The sequence below is a fragment of the Carcharodon carcharias genome, chromosome 8, assembly GCF_017639515.1.
Source record: "Carcharodon carcharias isolate sCarCar2 chromosome 8, sCarCar2.pri, whole genome shotgun sequence".
Lineage (NCBI taxonomy): Eukaryota > Metazoa > Chordata > Chondrichthyes > Lamniformes > Lamnidae > Carcharodon > Carcharodon carcharias.
The window spans coordinates 36,931,215-36,952,469 of record NC_054474.1 but is presented as its reverse complement, the minus strand read 5'-3'; the positions used below and the strand labels follow the sequence as shown (position 1 = coordinate 36,952,469).

The window sequence follows — 21,255 nt, the reverse complement described above, 5'->3', positions numbered from 1 at the left end:
TCATCTGGCCTGGCAGGAGTCCTGCTTACACTCTCTCCATCTGTATTCAGGCAGGACAAGTTGGCACACAACAAAAGGGAGAGGTTGCAGACTGGTGGCAGGATGCCTAACATCAAGGTTCTCATGGACTTTGAAAATAGAGCCACCCAACTGGCCAGCAATGATCTGGACCATTCCTTTGCTGATGCTGAGATCAATGGTGCTCAAACAAGCAAGGATTCAGCAGTGCAACATCCATCAGACAACTATGCTGTGAGTCAGCTCCTGTTCCACAATCCCCTGCCATGCACAAATTATCTCTCCTTGCTTTCGCAGGCACATCTGGGAAGCAGCTGAGGTTCTTGACTCAAGCCTCAAACACACCTCGGAAGAAGAATCTGATGACATCCTCACTAAAAACCCGTCATAGCACTTGGCAACACCCTCCACCAGCACAGAGGCACAGACCTTGGTGGGACCTATTTCTAGACTAGTCTTGGGGTCACAACTTGGTGAGCATATTGCACTGTCTGATCCACAACAGGTGGCGCCAGAGACTTTCCAGGTTTCTGGCACTCGGGGAACTTCTGGAGGCCAGAAATCTGCTGAGTTCAAGTCAGACAACGAGCCTCTGGACTCGTACATACCTCAGTTACTGAAGCTGCAAAGACCAGCTCGGGAACATCAGGAGCATCCGCTGCTCTTCTCAGATTGCAAGACATGATGGAGGAGTCCATCCACCTTAAGTCTGAGGTGTTAGCGCCAGCATACTAACACACTAAGGTCAACACTGGTGGGGGGAGGTCCACGACATTGGTCCTGCACAGGCTGAACTCCATCGCTGACGCCATAATGTCAATGTGAGAGGGGTGTGGGGCAGCTCGATCTCACTCCAGCTTCCCCTTCTCCTCAAGGGGTCAGCCAGTGGCCCTGGGACACTCGTAGGGAGGAGGATCAGCAGGTGCACACCCTGGGGTCATCCACCCAGGTGACTCGGGAATGTCCGACCCATCCGAATCCCCTCTTCCCTTAAATCCAGCAGCTCCAGCTCCACAGGGCCAGATGGGTGCCACTGCCACACAGCAGGAACCTGAAAGCAGGCAGGATCCCTCCAGGTCGTGGCCCTCCAAAGGCTATTATAGACAGGGTGTAGCAGTCAGCAGGCTGCCTCCCCCTGCACTGTGGATGTCGGGGGAGCACCTAGATGAAGCAGCAAGGTTAAGGAGTTTCGGAAGATGTATTCTCTTCCTCCTCTCTATAAAAGAGAGAGCAGGAACACTCATCAATGACAGAGAGCAGCTGCTAAAAGGCAACACTCAATGTCTGCTTCCTGCTCAGAAGAGAACACTATAAATCTTCTTCATGGTTTGTGAGACCAAACACTTCAGAAACACACTTCTCAAGAGAAAAACTATAGAAATGATCCCTAAGAGTATATATTTTTTTAAATATATATATATTTTTTTAATTATAAAGTTCCTCCCTAGGGAGGGGAGGGGGGAGAGATGTAGAAATAACCTCCCCTCTTTTACACAGGAGAGGAGAGGAGAGAGAGGAGTAAGGGACAGGGAGGCTCCCTAAGAGTATAGTCGCACAGCCTATGCACGGGTGTTAATCACCTGCACATATTGTTCACTATTGTAAATAAACTCCCAAGAATGTCTCCTTGCCTATGGCTCCTTGTTGTAATAAGCAGTGTTCACATCACTCAGATATGAAGCTTTTGTTCCTGTACAAGATAAAGGTAGGTGTCTTAGTCCAGGGCCTCTTCCCTGTGCAGTGTGCAAACTTCAGGCCAAAGTGATGGTCCAGCTTCACCCTGAACGAACACATTAGGGATGCCTGCACCTCGATGGTGCTTGCCATTGCTGCCAGAATGTTATGGGCAGGTGTCACAGAGTTCCATCATTCTCTCTCTGTGCTCTCAATATCTTTGAGGTGGGGCTGGCCCCCCATCTCTTCAGCATCTGTGACCAGTGACTCTGTGCTCCTGAAGGGGTTGGGTGTTGAAGGCTGATAAAGGATCAGGTGCATTTAAAGTTTCACGGCCGTATATCCATATGACCTTGATCACAGAGCGCACGGAGCTGCCCTCAGCCAGACAGGAGTCAGACATTCACAGAGGCAATGTGAAGATCTTACTGCATGTCATCATCATCCTCTTGGAACCTAGCAACTATTAGGGCCTCCACTGCTTTTCCATTACATGAACCTGAGCACTGAGGGTATGTGCGCTGCCATCAGACACACAGGAGTCAAAAGTTCACAGATGCAAAGTAAGAATGTCCTCATTGCCTCTTGTTATTATCCTTCATGAATCTTGTGGCTATGAGGGCCTCCTGAGCACGCCTGCCTCATCTCACCAATACGAGGACCTCATCATCATCATCCCCTTTAAAGTCCTTCTCTTCGGAGGATACATGCAGATCCTCCATCTCCTCCTCAGCCAGATCCTCCCCCTGTTGCAGCACCAGGTTGTGGAGTGCGCAGCAAGCAATGACAGTGCACAACACCCTCTATGGACTGTATTGCAGTGCTTCACTGGATCTGTTGAGGCACCGGAACCTCATTTTCAAAATGCCCATCGTTTGCTCCACCAAAGTCTGGGTCATAGCATAAGCCTCATTGTACATAAGCCTCTGCTGCAGTCTGAGGCCATCGCACAGGTGTCATCAGCTACATCCTCTGTGGGTAGCCCTTGTCCCCGACAAGCCAACCCTGCAGCCTCGCTGGACCCTGGAAGATGTCAGGGATCTGAGACCTGCTAAGGATGTAGGAGTCATGGATGCTCCCTAGGAATCATGCGCAGACCTGCAGGAATATGTTTGTGGTGATCACACACCAGCTGAACATTCAGTGAATGGAAGCCCTTGCGGCTAACATGGTTGGCTGCATGTTGCCATGGAGATCTAAGTGTCACATGAGTGCAGTTGATGGCACCCTGCACCTGTGGAAAGCTACAGATCTATGCAAATCCTAGTGCTCTTGCTTCTTGATCCCGGGAGAAATGCACAAAGTATTGTGCCTTTGCTTAAAGGCACCCATGACCTCCTGGGTACAATTGTGCATGGAGGCTTGCAAGATCCCGCACTGGCAGTGATGCCCTCCATGTCACCATGGCACCAAATCCTGCAGCTGATGGTATATGTGAACGACCAGTTCTCAAGACATGCACTGTGACACTAGTTTTCAGTCATTTGCTGGAATGACAGGTGCCGTCTATAGACCCTGGGTCTAGTGAAGCAGCTATGAGCAATGGCCCACTGTGGATCTTCAGCTTCAAGTGCAGTAGCCCTGCCATCCATTCACCTTGAGGGAGGTACTCCTCCTTTTGCCAAAGCAGGTGCCTCTGGCACTTTCTTCCTCTTCTTCTCTGTTCTCTGTAAGTCATGAGGCATACCGCTAAATCACCAGGCTCCATAATCCTGATGTTCTCCTACAGGATCAAAGAGAGAGACACATGGGTTCGCATGGGTGTACTGAGAACCTCTCTTGGTTAAGTCTGAAGGCATGCAGGAGAGTGCCACTACTTGGAAGGCTAGTGTGCAGTGCGGTCATTGGCTGTCCAAAACCCTACCCACGTCCGTCCCACTCCATTTGCCTGACTGGTGGCAGCTTCAGGCACTAGAATGCATGTTGTGCTCTCAGCTCAGGCGCAGGCATTCTCCTAACCTGCACTGCAAAGCTGCGCTGTTAGCTTGAACCATAATGGATACAGGTCCAAACCTTAATAAAGACATTGCAAGGGCCTGTAAGCGCCTCCACCAATGACTGCACCATGGCCACCTTTCAGAAGGGCATTCTACAACTTGCCCAGTTGGCCAATTGCTCAGCTGCCCCCTGAAATGCATATTTTAATTTGCAATTTGTGCCTGAGGGGTGAACATTTCTGGAGCATTTGGTGTCACTTTCATGCTTTTGCATTGCTTGAGTGGACAGAAAATTTTCAGAGCCCTACTCCAAGCGTGTGAATGGAGCTGCAGCTAAAAGGTCTCAGCTGCTTGGTATGCTCACTTTTGACAAGCTTTTCCAAGGGTGTGGCCGCTTCCTTCACCCCCACAACCTCCCCACCCACCCAGCATGTGCTTGAGTCTTTCCTTCAGGCTGTCTGTGCTATCTTGCCCAGCACACTCCCTGGCCCCAGTCTGATCCGCACTGAAGCCCTTGCCCAGGCACCGCGCTGAAAGCCAGCCGGGAAAAAGCAGCTTGCCTGTGATCCTGCAAATGTGCAGTGCCTCTTTCTTGATGTCCTACGGACAATGCTTGTGAGCATTGTGCAAGGTTGTGTGCACTCACCTCTGAGTTCCTCTCGAGGTTTAGGTTGCCGGGTGTATGCCTTTTAAAAGTGGTTGTGAAGCACAATATTGTGCGGTGGTGGGAAATGTGGCCCACCATTGACAGGTGGAGCGGATGATCGCAAACTAGTTTCATGATGGTGTAAAACTGATTTTTGGACTTCCCGCCATATTGTTCCCCACCCGCCTGCCATGACCCCCGACGCCAACAGGGCTGGAAAATTCCGGCCTCGGGCTTCTGAACAGGCGACCAAGAATGTACAGGTTGGCTTTCCAATGGATATTTACTATGGGGTATTTTAAATGCCCAACCATCAACCCCACACTCTAGCTTCCACCGGGCAGGCAGGGTTAAAAATGCTCCATTAACATGTTAAGAAAAGGCCTAACCATTGTAAACGTTGATATCAAAAGAACAATTCAAATTGACACTAAAGTAAAATTAAAATGAATAGGAATTACATGTCATATGTAAGACATTTATTATGCTATTTATTGACCTTCTGTCCCACTGCTTGTGCAAAGTTAGAGGATTTGGTTTTTCTATTAACTGTATCTTTCTCTTGTGTTCTCTATTATGTTTTTAGTTGCATTCCCACCGCATCATTTGCGGTTCTCCTCCTGTGTTCCAAGTTCATGCCTTTGCCCTGCTGTATTCCATCACTTTGACTTCCCCATCACACCCCCTCACAGCCATGATTCCAATTTCCTCAAGGCCTCATTTTCTTGACTGTTTCCCACCACTGATAAGTTTTTTTTAGGTATTGTCAGCACTAAAGAAATGCTTTACAATAACTTGGTTCAATTTACCCATTGAAGTAAGCTCTGTATCTTTGAAGACTTTTGTTAAAAGGTATTTTTCCAGGACTTAATCCACTTCAGAAGTTGATTAAGTTCTATGTGATCATTTCTTTACCTCAGAATTATGCTCGGAGTCAATCCCAGCACAGAGGGATGAAAGTATTTCCTGGTTCTTTGGGTACTGAGTGAGATGACTTCAGAGTTGTCGAAACACACTTACTAATGGGCATGATTCCATCACACAAAATTACTATATTATGATACAAAATTAACAAAAAAATGAAAACCTCACCCTGACATACCATGACAGGTATGGAAATAGGACAGAACAGTAGGCGGTGCTCTTCTCAGAGTGGGATTAAGGAATATTGGTGGAGCAAATTAGAGGCAGATTAATGGAAGAACACAAATGGAGCTTTACTCTGCTGGAAACCGTGCCATACTTGATTTGTGTGGCCTTTAAGGCAGTGGGAACTGTATTGCCCAGGCATTGAAGGTGAAAATGACTACACTGAACATCCAGCCTCTCAGCACACTGAAGAAGATGCTGCTCCACCTCTTTAATACACCCCAATACAATGCTGATCCCCATTCCTACCCTCGTTCAAGAAGGCTTTGAATTTTCTTTATCTTTGTCGGAATCAGCCCCAGGTTTTAAATATAATAAAAGTTCCCAATTCTGATTAAATCTGTAAGGTTCCAATTCCACTTACCACCATAAAGGAATGTATAGCAGGCCAACGAGAGACAGTGTGAAAAGCAACATCCACCAACTTCGTATGAAGTATGCAACCAAAGGCAGGAACATATAGCCGCATGCATAAGAAATGCCAACTCCCAGTGTGGAGTATGTAACCCGAATGGATTTCCTCCCAAGAAGTTCTGATCCTATAAGAAGAGAATAATGAGCTCAAGAACAACAGTTGTTGTGAGTTATTTCCTAAATTTATTTTACTGCCTATTATTGTCACTCAGAAAGAAACATTACTTTGTGCTCGTTATAAAAGCTTACATTAATTATGTTGAATTCTCTCGAAACTTAATCCAAAAATCAGGCTGTGTGAAGGCTGCTGAATGCTACCTTATCCCATTTTATGCACCTCCCAGAGGCCAGTGATTGAGCAGCATAAACGAAGATGAGATAAAAGATGGAGCATGGCACATGACAGGGAGGAGAAGGAAAAGATTACAACACATTTGGAAATCAATTGACAACAAACTGAAGTTTGAAATACAACAGTAACAAATGTTCGTGCTTTGGCCAGAATATCCTCCCCTACTCTCCAGTTGGCCTGCGAAAGTGTCATTCTGATATGATTTGATTCTACATGGGTCAGACACTCTGAAGTCCCTTTGCAAATGATGCCATTCTGGGATCTCAGGCTGGGTCAATGCCAGGTAGACTGGTAGCTGGAAGTCATGCCCTGTTGCCTTTCTGAGAGACCATAAATTTCTACCAGTTCAACTGTCAGCAACGAGGCATAGGATTTCTTGCAGAATTTCTTTGTTCCCGGTTCAGATGCTGCATGAGAGAACCAGGTCAATTGTACCATTTGACCAACTGCTACAAGTGAGATTCGATAATTCAACATAAACTAGATATCACGGGCTAGATTTCCATCCTAGAGGTGGGTAGTGTGAGTCAGAAAAATAGGGCTTGGTGACACGAGGGACCATCATGGTTGTTTGGGGGCATGCTTGGCATAAGGGGCATGAGGAGGACTTTTTGAACTTACATTTCAAAAGGTTTTCTCAAGCAGATTATGGTTCACGACTCCTCTGGGGTGCCATGAACCAAATCTTTTCAAAAGCTGGCCTGACTATATGAAAATTGCAGAGGACTAGGGCATGTCTTTTCCTGCAATGGAGCTGGCCAGGTTGGGAGTGCAGGATGCGGGCTCATGACCTGAACCGGCCCACACCCTTAAAAAGGCATTTCTGAAAATCGGAAACCCTGGGAATGGGGTAGGGAAGCCCAGAACTGGGGACCTGCCCACCATTTTTAAAGAGCATCTGAGTAATCCAGGCTTGGCAAAAATCCAGCCCCGCAGTTCAATTGTTTCACATGACACTGAAATTCCTGGACTGCAGACCGGTAAATGTCATATTTCTGTCTGAAAGGGAAAGGTCAGGAATAGGGCCGATTCTTCACTACCTGACCCTACCAGACACCACCCCCCCCTCCACCCTCCACAATGCCAAGGAGTTGTGTTTGGGAGACCCCAGTTCTCCCTCAGGAAATTTTAACTATTTCAGTCTTATAAAGATTCATGAGCACTTATCTAGCTAAAAACTAATGTTTGTCCCATTAAGGGCCTTGAGAACGTCCCAACATTGCATTAGGGAAAGTTGATGAACCCCAGATGCCTACTTGCTGTGTCAGGAGCATTAAAATGACAAAAGAAATTTTTAGAGTTGACGTTTCGAGTCCTCATGACCATTCAGCAGAACTGGGTGAATCCGAGGAGAAGGGTGAAATATAAGCTGGTTTAAGGTTGGGCGGGGGGTGGGGGGGGTGGGGGCGGGGTGGTGGGTGGTGGGGTGGTGTTGGGTGGGGGGAGAGAAGTGGAGGGGTGTGGTGTGGTTGTAGGGACAAGCAAGCAGTGATAGGAGCAGATAATCAAAAGATGTCACAGACAAAAGAACAAAAGAACGCGGAGGTGTTGAAGTTGGTGATATTATCTAAACAAATGTGCTAATTAAGAATGGATGGTAGGGCACTCAAGGTACAGCTCTAGTGGGGGTGGAGGGGGCATAAAAGATTTAAAAATAATGGAAATAGGTGGGAAAAGAAAAATCTATATAAATTATTGGAAAAAACAAAAGGAAAGGGGAAGAAACAGAAAGGGGGTGGGGATGGAGGAGGGAGGTCAAGATCTAAAGTTGTTGAATTCAATATTCAGTCCGGAAAGCTGTTAAGTGCCTAGTCGGAAGATGAGGTGCTGTTCCTCCAGTTTGCATTGGGCTTCACTGGAACAATGCAGCAAGCCAAGGACAGACATGTGGGCAAGAGAGCAGGGTAGAGTGTTAAAATGGCAAGCGACAGGGAGGTTTGGGTCATTCTTGCAGACAGACCGCAGGGGTTCTGCAAAGTGGTCGCCCAGTTTACGTTTGGTCTCTCCAATGTAGAGGAGACCGCGTTGGGAGCAACGAATGCAATAGACTAAGTTGGGGGAAATGCAAGTGAAATGCTGCTTCACTTGAAAGGAGTGTTTGGGCCCTTGGACGGTGAGGAGAGAGGAAGTGAAGGGGCAGGTGTTGCATCTTTTGCGTGGGCATGGGGAGGTGCCATAGATGGGGGTTGAGGAGTAGGGGGTGATGGAGGAGTGGACAAGGGTGTCCCGGAGGAACGATCCCTACAGAATGCCGCCGGGGGGTGAAGGGAAGATGTGTTTATGTTCTTGTTAGTTCCTTGCTAGTCTTCCCTGCTAGTCCTGAAGCTGGTCTGTACTTGGTAAACCTACAATGTGAGTTTTGCCACTTCTTGGCTTAATCCGGGTCTTCTACGTGGCCAAAATACTCTGGTAAGGGTAAGATTTTCTCCATGGCTTTTCTTTGCTCTATCCTTTCTTCAAGTTCTGTTGCCGTTTTCCCGGGGTGTCTTTGTCCCACAATTGTTTCTCTTGCTGCTTCCACCAGTCACTGGGTTCCTTACTGGGTGCATTCTCCACCGTGTTTTCCACTGCAACCATCTGTTATCATCACTGTGGGTCTTAATGAAGTTATCCTTGTTCTCGATTGACTGAGATTGCCGGAGGCTAGACTGCCTTTACCTTTTATTGATCATCCTACTAGCAATGTATAGTGCAGGGCTTATCATGAGGCTCCACCTACAACTATTCTTTGTTGTCACGTGATCTTTTACCACTGATGATGCGGACTATTTCCATATTTAACATTAATCCTTTATACTACACTATCTAGCTTCTCCTTAAATGCACCTACACCATATGCCTCAATTACTCCAGGTGGTAGCAAATTCCACATTCGAACCACTCTCGGGGTAAAAAAAGATTCACCTAAATTTCTTAATGGATTTATTAGTGACTATTGTGGAGTTTTGGATTTGATGTAATTTGATGTAACTCCTGCCACTAATTATTCCACTCCATATTTTCCTAGGACTCTTGTGTCGTTCTGTAATTAAGCTCACTGAAAACATTTTAACACCAGTAATTAATACAAATATCGATTGCTAATTGATATTCTGCAGCGAGACTTCCATTTACTTACACCTCACTCCTACCCCACCCCTGCCCAATCCAGCCCATATAGCTGTTTATAGTAAATGCACGTCACTTCAGCTCTTAGGTTGGTGCTGAATGCCTGATTCAGCACAATGCTTGCTGTGGTACATTCTAATTAGAAAACCAGCAAAATTTGGAACAAGTTACAAACAGCTAGATTCACATTGTATGTTTTCAAACTCACTATTGAATGAAAATACAAGCTAACATGTAATAACCAGGACTGTGTCGTACAGGGAGTGACAAAATCATCAAAGGTAGTGAGAAAAGGGCTAATAGTAGGACTGAATGGTATGGACACTTACCAAGAACATAGGCAGCCACATAGTTTGAAACTTGTCCAAAACCTATAAGGAAATTAATCAGGCAGAATATTTCCCAGTTTGGTGAGAATACTTGAAGCATATTGAATCCAGTCTGTACAGCCATAGTCCCAAACAGAACTGTCTTTCTTCCAAACCTGCAAAACAGAATCAACCATGTTTCAAATACTGACAGTATTGCACATTTACTGACAAACATGCACATAAATGATTGCATGTACTTAGTATACACATGCTGCACATAAATGCACATGCATTTGTACATATACACTAGTGTACATGCTAGATATATATTCCCAAAGTTACATAAGCTGTCAAACACAAACACAGATGTATCCAATTAATGCTTTTTTTTACATTAAACTATACTAAGACTAAAAAGCCAAAATGCAGCTAACACACTCATGATATAACTTTGATGAGCATGCACTGGGAAAAGCTGGACATTGAGTGGGTTTCTGAGATGCATTGATCAGGGAAGGATAACCTCGTCTTTCTCCAAAAAAAAAGCCAGTGGCATAAAATGAAGTGAGGCTGGAGGGTTGATTACCCTAGTCATGAATTCCCTCAACTTTATCTCTCAAAGAGACCCAGTGTAGATTCAGTAGAGCTACATTTGGTGAGATTAAGCCTAACTATTTGTCAACAGTGGAGGTGGGGCCCCACCTAAGGTCCCAGGCAGGGTCTCCAGTTTGTACCCAGAAGAAAAGAATTTCAAATTAAAATCTATACTTCATTGTTTCCACACCCTCCCTGACCCCCAACCCCTTACATAAGGGGTCACTCTGGAAACTTGAACATGCTTATGTTTTAGGAACCCAGCACACCTGTTTCCTCCCAATACATTGCCATTCTCATCAGTTACTTATCTTCTTGCCTTCTGGCCACATTGGTGATCTGGGGTGCCATAATGCGCACCAATAGCATGGGCAGTGATAACAAAGGGATCGCACTCTGGCCATACAAACTTTCACAGAGTAATAATGGAGCTTTTGGACAGGTACTACTTGGCATTTACTGTAGGATACACACCCTTGCTAATTTTCAATGTTGGGCAAGTGTTTTTTTTTTTAGCCAAATGTGATCTTACTCAGCCTCCCTCTGATCTCCCCACCATCATAGGGTCCATACCATTTAGTTCACTCCATGAGGCATTAAAGTATATTTGACCGCACTGGACACAGCAAAGATTATGGACTGAGACAATGTTCTGGTTGTAATGCTGACAATCTATGCACCAGTGTTAATGGATCCCTGAACTACATTCTTTCAATACAACTGTGGCATTATATCTACCCAGCAATGAAGAGGATGATGTTAATGTTGCAATAGTGGAGTGGTTTGCAGAGATATTTTGGATAGGATACAAATAGACAAATACCAGATAGGTTGAATCATTCAAAGTTAATACGTCACATGGTCCAGATAGAATGCATCTTATGTTACTTGGAGAGAAGAAACTCTGACAACAATTTTTCAATTTTTCTGTACTTAGGAATAGTGTTACAAGAATGAAGGGTTAAAAATGTTATATGCCTGTTAGAGAAAAGGTAGAAGGTTAAACCTGCTAACTGCAGGCCATCCATCTAATGGGTGAGAAAGCTATTAAAGACTAAATAATATATTTTCAAAGACAAAGTGGATTCACACATGGAGAAATATGGGTTAATAAGGGATGGCCAGCAAGGAATTGTTAAAGCCAAATTGTTTCTGACTACACTGATTTAGTTCTTTTCTCAAGCAACAGAGAGGAATGATGAAGGTAATCCAACTGGTGATATATATATATATATATGGACTAACAAAAGGAACTTAATGAAGCTGTGCAGAACAGACTAATTTAGAAAATAGAAGCACAGGGTATTGAAGAAATGGTGATAACTTGGATACAAAATTGCCTAAGGGATAGGAGAATGAGAGTAGTGGTTAACTGATGTTTTTCTGACTGGAAGAAAATATGACGGTATTCCCAGAGGTCAGTATTATGAAATTATGTTTCCTGCTATATATAAATGACCTGGACTTGGGTGTAGAGAGTACAATTTTGAAGTTTGTGGATAATACAAAACTTGGCAATGTGGTAAATAGTGAACAGCATGGTTGCAGCCTTCAGGAGGACATAGGCAGCCTGTGAAATGGACAGATACATGGCTGCTGCCTTTTAATGTGAATAAATGTTAAATCATGTACTTTGGGAGAAGCAAAGTGGAAAAGCAGTATAATATAAATGGTACTATTTTGGGGGAGGGAGGGGGGAAATGTAAGACCAGGGTGCATGTTCACCAATCTTAGAAGTTGGAAGGGCAAGTTGATAAAGTTGTTAGCTGACTGGGGTGACCGCTTTGTGGAACACCTTCGGTCTGTCCGCAAGCATGACCCAGACCTCCCTGTCGCTTGCCATTTCAACTCACCACCCTGCTCTCATGCCCACATGTCCGTTCTTGGTTTGCTGCAATGTTCCAGTGAAGCTCAACGCAAACTGGAGGAACAGCATCTCATCTTCCAATTAGGCACTTTACAGCCTTCCGGATTTAACTTTGAGTTCAACAGCTTCAGATCATGGACTGTCTCCTCCATCCTCAACCCTTTTTGATCCCTTTTTTTCAAATATTTATTTTTTAATTTTTGTATATATTTTTTCCGACCAATTTCTATTATTTTTTTTTAAAATTATTTCCATTCATTGTTTTATTCCCACCTTTTCACCTATTTCGATCTTTTTTCCCCACACCGTCCCCTCCCCCCACTCCCACTCAGGCCTTCTGTCACTTGCTCATTCTGCTTTCTACTTTTAGTGTCACCATTTAGCACCTCCTTTAGCTTATAATACCACCTTCAACATCCCTTCCACCTTTTGTTTATGACATCTTTTGCAATATCTCCTTTGCCTCCGCTTATCACTGGCCTTCTAACTAGCTTCACCTGTCCCACCCCCCCTTAAACAATATATATTTCACCACATTTTTAACTCTCTTTAGTTCTGAAGAAGAATCATATGGATTCGAAATGTTAACTCTGTCTTTCTCTCTACAGATGCTGTCAGACCTGCTGAGTTTTTCCAGCAATTTTTGTTAGGAAAGTGTATGGGATTCTTGGCTTTGTAAATAGAGGTATTGAACAAAAAAAAAACAAGGAAATCATGCTAAGCAATTACAAAATCACTGGTTAGGTCCTAATTAGAGTATCGTGCGCCATTCTGGGAACCACACTTTAGGAAGGATGTCAAAGCCCCACAGATGGTACGGAGGAGGTTTACTAGCATGTTAGCAGGCATGAGTGAGTTCAGTTATGTGGAGAGTTTGGAGGATCTGCGATTGTTTGCCTCAGAACAGAGCAGTTTAAGGGGGGAGACCTGATAGAAGTATTCAAGCTATGGGGGTTTTTGATAGAGCAAGTGGAGAGAAGCTATGGAATCAGATTCCATAGAAAATTTCAAAAGGCAATTTGACATGAATATGGATAGGCAATGGCAAATGTTCAAAGAGCACATGGGTGAACTGCAACAATTGTTTATTCCTGTCTGGTGCAAAAATAAAACAGGAAAGGTGGCCAAACCATGGCTTACAAGGAAAATTAGAGATAGTATTAGATTCAAGGAAGAGGCATACAAATTGGCCAGAAAAAAACAACAGACCTGAGGATTGGGAGCACTTTAGAATTCAGCAAAGGAGGACCAACGGATTGATTAAGAGGGAGGAAATAGAGTATGTGAATAGGCTTGCGGGGAACATAAAAACTGATTGTAAAGGTTTCTATAGGTATGTGAAGACAAAAAGATTAGTGAAGACAAATGTAGGTCCCTTAGAGTCTGAAACACAGGAATTTATAATGGGGAACAAAGAAATGGCTGACCAACTAAATACATACTTTGGTTCTGTCTTCACAAAGGAGGACACAAATAACATACCAGAAATCTTGGGGAACACAGGGTTTAGCGAGAGGGAGGAGCTGAAAGAAATCAGTATTAGTAAGGAAATAGTGTTGAAGAAATTGATGGGATTGAAGGCCGATAAATCCCCAGGGCCTGATAATCTACATCCCAGAGTACTTAAGGAAGTGGCTCTAGAAATAGTGGATGCCTTGATAGTCATCTTCCGAGATTCTATAGACTCTGGGACAGTTCCTACAGATTGGATGGTGGCTAATGTAACCCCACTATTTAAAAAGGGAGGTAGAGGGAAAACTGGGAATTATAGACCAGTCAGCCTGATGTTGGTAGTGGGGAAAATCCCAGAGTCCACTATAAAAGATTTAATAGCTGAGCACTTGGAAAACAGTGGCAAAATCAGACAGAGTCAGCATGGATTTATGAAATCCATATTTGACAAATCTACTGGAATTTTTCGAGAATGTAACTAGTTCAGCTGATGAGGGGGAGCCAGTGGATATGTTTTATTTGGACTTTCAGAAGGCTTTTGACAAAGTTCCACATAAGAGATTAGCGTGTAAAATTAAAGTGCATAGGATTGGGGGTAGTGCATTGAGATGGATAGAAAACTGGTTGGCAGACAGGAAACAAAGAGTAGGAATAAACAGGTCTTTTTCCGAATGGCAGGCAGTGACTAGTGGGGTACTGCAGGGATCAGTGCTGGGACCCCAGTTATTCACAATATATATTAATGCTTTAGATGAGGGAACTAAATGTAATAACTCCAAATTTACAAATGACACAAAGCTGGGTGGGAGGGTGAGCTGTGAGGAGGATGCAGAGATGTTTCAGTGTGATTTGGACAAGCTGAATGAATGGGCAAATGCATGGCAGATGTAGTATATTGTGAATGAACGTGAAGTGATCCACTTTGGTAGCAAAAACAGGAAGGCAGATTATTATCTGAATGGCTATAAGTTGAGAAAGGGGAATGTGCAATGAGACCTGGGTGTCCTCGTACATCAGTCGCTAAGGTGCAGGTGCAGCAGGCAGTAAGGAAGGCAAATAATATGTTGGCCTTCGTAACGAGAGAATTCGAGTACAGGAGCAGGGATGTCTTGCTTCAATTATACAGGGTATAATATGAGACCACACCTGGAATATTGTGTGCAGTTTTGTCTCCTTATCTGAGGAAGGATGTTCTTGCTATAGAGGGAGTGCAGCGAAGGTTTACCAGACTAATTCCTGGGTTGGCGGGACTGACATATGAAGAAAGACAGAGTCGGTTAGGATTATATTCACTGGAGTTCAGAAGAATGAGGGCGGATCTCATAGAAACCTATAAAATTCTAATAGGACTAGACAGGGTAGATGCAGGAAGGATGTTCCCGATGGTGGGGGAGTCCAGAACCAGGGGTCACAGTCTGAGGATACAGGGTATTCCATTTAGGAGTGAGATGAGGAGAAATTTCTTCACCCAGAGAGAGTGGTGAGCCTGTGGAATTCGCTATTACAGAAAATAGTTGAGGGCAAAACATTGTATGTTTTCAAGGAGTCAGATATAGGTCTTGGGGGCGAAAGGGACCAAAGGATATGGGGAGAAAGCAGGAGCAGGCTATTGAGTTGGATGATTAGCCATGATCATAATGAATGGCGGAGCAGGCTCGAAGGGCCGCATAGCTTACTCCTGCTCCTATTTTCTATGTTTCTATGTTTCTATGTCATGTACTTGAACTAATTTGCAGAGTATGGGGAAAAAGCCAGGGTGTAGGCCTAAATTGGGCAGCTCGCCTGCACTGGTATGACAGGTTGAATGGCTTCCTTATTTACTGTAAGATTCTATGGACAGAATTTAATTGAGCCCGCCAGAGTAGGCATGATGGTGGGGTAGTTGGGAGAATCAGGCAGAAGTACCCTCATCAGATTCTTAGGGAAGAATTTTCCGGTCAGTGAGTGGGGGAGGGGCCCACTCGCCGACATGTAAAACAATGCGCGGTGACGTCGGGCAGGCGTCATTTCGATTTTCAGTTCGGCAGGCACGCAGACAAGTCGGCTGTACACCCACCAAACTGTCAAAGGGCTATTGAGGCCTGTTAAAAACTAATTAAAATAGTTAAATGAGCTGCCCGTCCAACCTTAAGGCTGGTAGGTAGGCAAAGAGCCCAGGCGGCCTTCGCATTTTTCATGAAACCTGATTCACGGGCAGGATGAGGTTTCATGAAGTTTTTATAAATTAAATAAAGTTTTCCATTACTGTTCCTTGACATGTCCCAGCTCATTTGACACCATCACATGAGGGGACATGTCTAATAATATTTTCTTTTCTGTATTTAGCTTTCAAGAACTTTAACTAATCTCCCTGAGGTATCTCCGCATGCGGGAAAGCGCACAGGACCCGGCTCAGGGCTTCCAGGTGTGCATCCCGCTAAATGGGCCTTCATTGGCCTGCCCACGTAAAATGGCGATGTGGACCCAATGGGGGGCGCTGACTGGGTTCGTGCCAGCTCCCGCCCACCACCACACAATCCCCCCGCAATGGGGGGAGGGGAAATTCTGCCCAGCAAACCCTTCCAGATTTGCCTGTGGCCTCATAGAGCTGGTCCCTCGTTGTTATGCATTCAGTGCCTGATTTAAGGACCTGGCATCATGAAGTTGGGGGGAGGGCGGGTTGGGCATTAAAAGCCACCATCGTGCCCTTGTCTCAGGCCCTCCTGTTTCCCCTCTCTAGCAACTCTCATCCTGTCCCACTCATCCAAGGATCCAGCAGCGATCGTTGGGCTGGGCCTTGGAGCATTACTGGAACTGTTCCTGGTGGTACTGCCGGCAATGGAAAGCCTTTGGTCTTTGATTGACCAGCAGCTCTCAGGGTTCCTGAGGGCACTTAAATTGCCCTCTCATGGACGTAACGCTGAGCTTCCACTGGTTGCCCAACCGGTCGGAGAGGGACCCCCTCATGGGACCTAAATCCCAGCCTATGATTCTGGTGTGGAATATTAGCTAGGTATGTTCTTTTAAAAAACAGATAAATCTTACCTGACTTCAAAGGGTGGGAAATTTGGGAGGTGTTTATTTCTAAGGGTGTTGGATACCGTTCAATTGATCTTAATAAAGTCTTCATAGTCATAAGTAGGCTAACAGTATGTATTTATTAACTACAGGAACTATGTACATATATAGACTAAAAGGTTCAAACTTGGAGCTGTTTCCATGCTTGCCTGTGCACACGGCTCTGTCCAACACTAGATTGACCCCTAGCCGCAGGTCATGTGTTCTCTTAACATCACTGTGGGCATGAGTGTACTCAGCCCCATGTTAACCCTATATGTGACAGACCCTTATACTACAATTATAATGGGTGGCTGATCTGTTATTACCTGGTTTACACTATTGCAGAAAGTTAAAATTACCTCCAGTTACTTAAACATGGACAAACAAGTACAGTTGTACAGGTTTGACGAGACCACATCTGGAATACTGTGTGCAGTTTTGGTCTGCACATTTAAGAAAGGATATACTTGTATTGAAGGTGATACAGCGAAGGTTCACCAAATTGGTCCCTGAGATGAGGGGGCTGTCCTATGATGAGAGGCTAAGTAAATCGGGCTTATATTCTCTGGAGTTTAGAAGAATGAGAGGTGATCTCATTGAAACCTACAAAATTCTGAGGGAGCTTGACAGGGTTGATGCTGAGAGATTCTTTCTGCTGGTTGGGGAATCTATAGGGGCACAGTCACAGGATATGGGACCAATCATGACTGAGGTGAGGAGAAATTACTTCACTCAAAGAGTTGTGAATCTTTGGAACTCTCTACCCCAAAGGGTTCTGGATGCTCCATCATTGAATATATATAAGGCTGTGTTAGACAGATTTTTGGTCTCACAGAAATTAAGGGATATTGGAAAAGGGTGGGAAAATGGAGTTGAAGCACAAGGTCAGTGATACAGGCTCGACTGACCATGTGGTCTACTCCTGCTCCTATTTCCTGTGTTCTGTTCTCATCAAGCACATACACTCATTCATTCACACACTCTCTTATGCAGATTAAATTCCATACAAACACATAGGTTCATATAAACACTCACTCACATATCCAAATCCAGAAAAGCTGTCTGTCAGAGATATGGGACAGAATTTAACGGCTGGTGGGGTTTCCTGCCCTGCCATGCAAAGAGTCAGCAGGGAATGCATCCGCCCAATCACAGCCGCTTCTCAGCCACTTAATGCTTTGAGTTGCGATAACTGGGTGGAGATGAGACCTCTGCTATTCACTTGGGAGGAGGTACTGCCTCAGAGAGCTGCTGACCAATATGATTGGCTGATAGCTCTGTATCCTATCAGCGCCACTGAGATTGGGGGCCATTGCTGGGACTACAAGGACTCTCACCAATGTCTAGGTAAGTATGGGATCTCACAACGAGGAAGGGAACAGAGATGCAAGGGAGGGGGATGTTAGGGGCATAGGAAACTTGATGGCTGGGCCAGGTGGGGAGGAGCACCTGGGCGTCAGGCCTTAGGGTATGGGAGGGGGTGCCCGATCTGGAAAGGGGGACAGAGTGGAGTTGCCACCCACCCCTTCCCCTGCCTTCTTGCCTGCGGTCTGAACAGGGCTGTTGAGCTTCCTCCCCCCATTCCTGAACTCCTTCTGCTGGTCTCAAAATTGAGGCCAGGGAAGGAAGTGACCATTAGGTCATTAATTGACAACCTAAGGGCCTCAATTAGGGAGCGGGTGGGTCTCTCCCATCCCTTTCATCCCCCCTCAACCCCCCATAAAATTGTGAACAGGTCAAAGGTAGGTGGGAGGTCACCTGCATAATTTGAAAGGCCATCCATGGCTGTAAACCTGTCAGCGGGGCCTTGTCAAATACTTTCCATGTAAATAAAATTAGTCTCTCTATGCTTTTATGCATAAACACAAATTATTTTGTAATGCGATGTAGTAGCACCCAGATTATACTGATCCAAGGAGGCGGCTTACCACCACCTTCTTAAGGGCAATTAACAGAATCGCAAAACATTTACAGTGCAGAAGGAGGCCATTCAGCCTATCAAATCTGCACTGGCTCTCTGAAAGAGCAATCTACCTAGTGCCACTCCCCTGCCCTATCCCTGTAACCTTGCACATTCTTTCTTTTCAGATATCTATCCAATTCCCTTCTGACTACCTCAATCGAACCTCCCTCCACCACCCTCTCAGGAAGTTCGTTCCAGACTCCAACCACCCCCTGGATGAACAAAATTTTCCTCACATCACATTTATTCCTTTTGCCAATTATTTTGAATCTGTGCCCTCTAGTTCTTGATGCTCCCTTGAGTGGGAACAGTTTCTCACTATTTAACCTGTCCATACCCCTCAGGATCTTGAATACCTCAATCAAATCTCATCTCAGCCTTCCTTTCTCCAAAGAAAACAGTCCTAACCTCTCCAATCTATTCTCATCATGACAGTTCTTAAGGATGGGCAATAAATGCTGGCCTTGCCAGTGTTGCCCATAACCCATGAAAGAACAGGATTTGAGAGGTGAAATCCTACATTGTGATAGTAATAGTAAGTAGGACAGAAAGGAACTTCATACAATTGCATTTCCACAATCAAGGTGAATTTACACGACAGATCGTTATATTTGTAACCTATGAAATTGTTGATGAAATTTTAAATACATTTTCAGACAGTTATCTCCTTTACTACATTGTTTTTTAAAAATTTGTTCATGGGATATGGGTGTCGCAGGCTAGGCCAGGATTTATTGCCCATCCCTAATTGCCCTTGAGAAGGTGGTGCTGAGCTGCCTTGAACCACTGCAATCCCTGTGTTGTAGGCACACTCACAGTGCTGTTAGGAAGGGAGTTCCAGGATTTTTACCCAGCGACAGTGAAGGAATGGCAATATAGTTCAAAGTCAGGATGGTGAGGGACTTGGAGGGGAGCTTGCAGGTGGTGGTGTTCCCATGCATCTGCTGCCCTTGTCCTACTAGGTGGTAGAGATTCGAGTTTGGAGGTGCTGTCGAAGGAGCCTTGGTGAGTTGCTGCAGTGCATCTTGTAGATACTACACATGCACTGCCATTGTATGTTGGCGATGGAGGGAGTGAATGTTGAAGATGGTGGATGGGGTGCTAATCAAGCAGGCTTTTGTGTTCTGGATGGTGTTAAGCTTCTTGAGTGTTGTTGAAGCTGCAATCATCCAGGCAAGTGGAGAGTATTCCATCACACTCCTGACTTAAGCCTTGTAGATGGTGGACAATGTTTGGAGAGTCAAGAGGTGAGTTCAGTTCTTTTGTCCATGTTTGGACCAAGGCTGTAATGAGGTCAGGAACTGAGTGGCCTTGGTGGAAGATATTCACCTCTTATGTCATTTTATCTTTCCCAAGCATGAAAATACACAACCAACAGGCAACAGTTGAATATTTATTTTACAATAAATAGTCTATCTAACAGAGTTAAATAAAGGAAATAACTCACCCATCTGACAACATTCCAGAAAACAAGGAACCCGTCAGCACTCCCAGGAAGTATATTGACATCGAAAACGGCATTTTCCAGTCATTGTTACACACCAAATCCCACTGAAATGCAAAAAGAAATGAAAAGCTCCAAATACATGGACTTGAGATAAATTACAGGTAAACATCTAAGAATGTGCAAGCTACATCATCAGAATGGATGGAAACATGATACTAGAAAAGCCCATTCGCCTCACCCAGCCTACAATGATGTAAGCCTAAACTCAGAGGCACCAATCTGCACCTCAAAAATTGGGGGCTCATGTCCAGGATCACCCGACATCAACTTTCGCGCCAGGAATGACAAAGGCACACCTTGTCCTTTCGACCCTACAAATTCCTCCTCACTAACACCTGGGGGTTTGTGGGGCACAGGAAGCTAAGAAAGATGCAATTGTTGAAGGTGTGAGATTTATTTCCTGGAGGTGATGCATTCATCCAGCATTTTGGAGGCAAGGACATTATATTTTCTCATAGCGATCGTGAACTTTCGCTCTTCAAAAACACAGCACTCCAGAGTTCATCAGCACCACTGTTGCAAAAATGAAAGATAATACACAATCTTTTTTTGATTCATTCATGGAATGTGGCATGTGATGGGGCATATTCAAGAATGCTGTTGGAGGAGCCTGGAAAATGGCCTCAAGATATGATTCCATGAGTATGACTGTGTCAGGCTGTTGTTTGACTAGTCTGTGAGACAGATCTCCCAGGGTCGACAGGACAGGGTATGCCCTTGTCATTTCCGATTCCAAGATTAATACGGGATGATCCCAGACTCAAGCCCCCAGTTTTGTTACACTCCCCATGGGGAACCATAAACCAAAATAATCAAATCTATTGAATGATTCCCCAAATGAAGAAATTACCAATAAGATTTCACTTTTTCGTTAGTTTTACTTTAACACAAAAGAGAATCAAAGTAAATTTAAAATTAATTAATAGGCAAATGATACTTTAAATAAAAAGGTAAATCTCAAATTAAATAGTTTATACAACAAAGATATATCTTACATAACCACAAGCACCTGCATCACATCCCACAGACGGATGGCACCACATGCAGTTCCAAAGTTCTCTAACTCGGTCTCTGGTGCATAGGATCCCTCGCTTTCTCACTTAATTAATTTAGCCATCAAGTTGTGTTGACTGGCAACCATATTCCATGTGAGATCCCTGGAGATGGTCATCACTCAAATGGCGCAGACTTGCAAAATCTTCTTGGCTGTTTTGCTATTCAGTA

General features: G+C 44.6%; 1 protein-coding gene and 1 non-coding gene across 4 annotated transcripts in view; both read right to left on the bottom strand.

The window, feature by feature from the left end:
* Nucleotides 1-21,255, bottom strand: part of LOC121281066 (solute carrier family 22 member 5-like) — a 117,671-nt gene that overhangs the window by 61,923 nt on the left and 34,493 nt on the right. For all 3 annotated transcript variants that reach the window (XM_041193692.1, XM_041193691.1, XM_041193693.1), the window contains exons 2-4: nt 19,972-20,075; nt 9,628-9,782; nt 5,789-5,963 (exon numbers count right to left, since the gene is read on the bottom strand). In XM_041193692.1, coding sequence (XP_041049626.1) covers nt 5,789-5,963; nt 9,628-9,782; nt 19,972-20,075 — 434 coding nt within the window. The remainder of the gene's footprint in view (nt 1-5,788; nt 5,964-9,627; nt 9,783-19,971; nt 20,076-21,255) is intronic.
* LOC121281626 lies at nt 1,207-1,421 on the bottom strand. The gene has a single exon (XR_005943887.1). It is a non-coding gene; the product is annotated as a small nucleolar RNA U3 (small nucleolar RNA).